Source organism: Myotis davidii, unplaced genomic scaffold, assembly GCF_000327345.1.
Source record: "Myotis davidii unplaced genomic scaffold, ASM32734v1 scaffold796, whole genome shotgun sequence".
NCBI classification, from domain to species: domain Eukaryota; kingdom Metazoa; phylum Chordata; class Mammalia; order Chiroptera; family Vespertilionidae; genus Myotis; species Myotis davidii.
The window spans coordinates 629,982-631,577 of record NW_006287809.1 but is presented as its reverse complement, the minus strand read 5'-3'; the positions used below and the strand labels follow the sequence as shown (position 1 = coordinate 631,577).

General features: G+C 60.3%; 1 protein-coding gene across 1 annotated transcript in view; it reads left to right on the top strand.

Annotated features, from left to right (window-relative positions):
* Window positions 1-1,596, top strand: part of BCAM (basal cell adhesion molecule (Lutheran blood group)) — a 12,614-nt gene that overhangs the window by 9,932 nt on the left and 1,086 nt on the right. The window contains exons 9-11 of the mRNA XM_015561206.1: window positions 100-236; window positions 389-533; window positions 614-758. Coding sequence (XP_015416692.1) covers window positions 100-236; window positions 389-533; window positions 614-758 — 427 coding nt within the window. The remainder of the gene's footprint in view (window positions 1-99; window positions 237-388; window positions 534-613; window positions 759-1,596) is intronic.

The window sequence follows — 1,596 nt, the reverse complement described above, 5'->3', positions numbered from 1 at the left end:
TCTTCTACTCTATTCCTCTCCCCTCTCTCCTTCTCTTACTCGCTCTCCTCTTTCTCCACTGTGCCTCCTGCTCACGCCCTTCCTCCCCGCCACCCACAGGGCCACCCGACCTAAAGCCAGAGGAGATTCCCCCCCAGGCAGAGGGCAGCAGGAGAGAAGGAGAAGAAGTCAGGCTGACCTGCTCTGCCCGCGGCTACCCGGAGCCCAAGCTCACGTGGAGCGAAAAGGGCGACAGTGTAAGGGACCCTCGTCTCCACCCTCCGGGCCGCAGGCACCCTCCCCAAGTTCCCAGCGGACACTGATGCAAGCATTATGTCCCCTCTCCTACTTCCTGAGGGACTGGACGTCACCTCTGCCCTCACCCCAGCCCTGACCCAAGTCTTCACAGTCCACAGAGCCGGTCCCCAGCGGGCAGGGCTGGGTGAGCAGCTCCCTGACCCTGAAGTTGACCAACGCCATGAGCCAACACGGCGTCTTCTGTGAGGCCTCCAACCCGCTCGGGAGCACCCGGCATGTCTTCCACTTCGGCCCTCGTGAGTGACCGCGGGGGTGGGACAGGACATGGGGCAGGTGGAGAGCTGCTGGCCGAACGCCCCTCTGTCTTGCCTCCCAGTGGCCCCCCAGACCTCGCAGGCCGGAGTAGCTGTCATGGCGGTGGCCGTCAGCGTAGGCCTCCTGCTCCTCGTCGTCGCTGCCTTCTATTGCATGAGACGCAAGGGGCGCCCCGGCTGCTGCCGGAAGGGGGAAAAGGCGGCTCCGTGAGTGACCTTGCAACCTCGGAACTGACCTCTGTAACCCAACCCCATCCCCAGGTCTAACTCTGACCTCAGCCCCAAACCCCACCCATACCCAACCTTAATAGCATCCTCTCCTCAACTCCAAACCCAAATACAATGCCATCCCATCTCTAACCTCAAACCTCCTCCATCGCCATCCCCTCCCCCATCTTCATCCCCAGCTACAACAGCCTCACCCAACCCACAATCATCCTCAAGGCCGCCCTCAAGCCCCACTTAACACCATCCCTAATCTCTCCAACCCCAAGCTCATCCCCACCTCCAATTCCAACCCGAATATGACCATCACCAAACCCACATCCAACCCCACCTCCCGTCCCAATCCCCCCCTCATCCCCAAACCCATCCCATCTAACCTTCTCTCCAACCCCGACTATATCCCCATCTTCAACCTCAACATAACCATCCCATCTCCAACCTCCATCCCAACCACAGCCTTAACTCCCTGAACTCTGAGCTCTGACTTCTTCCCCAATCCCAACCACATCCCAGCTCCAACCCATAACCAGCCCCAAACCCAGCTTCAACCACATCCCCATCCCCCAGGCCCCTCCAACCCACCTCATCCCCATTCCTAACACCAAACCCATCCCTATTTCACCTCATCTCCAGCCCCAATCACATGGCCACCCTCAACTCCAGAGCCATCCCTGAGCCATCCCCGAGCCTGCCCCAGGGCTGACCCCCACTACAACACCATCTCCAACTCCACCAGTGTCTTCGACCCTCGCCCCAACTCATCCCTCACCCCAACGCATTATCATCCCCCCCCCATCCCCAACCCATTCCCACCCACCCT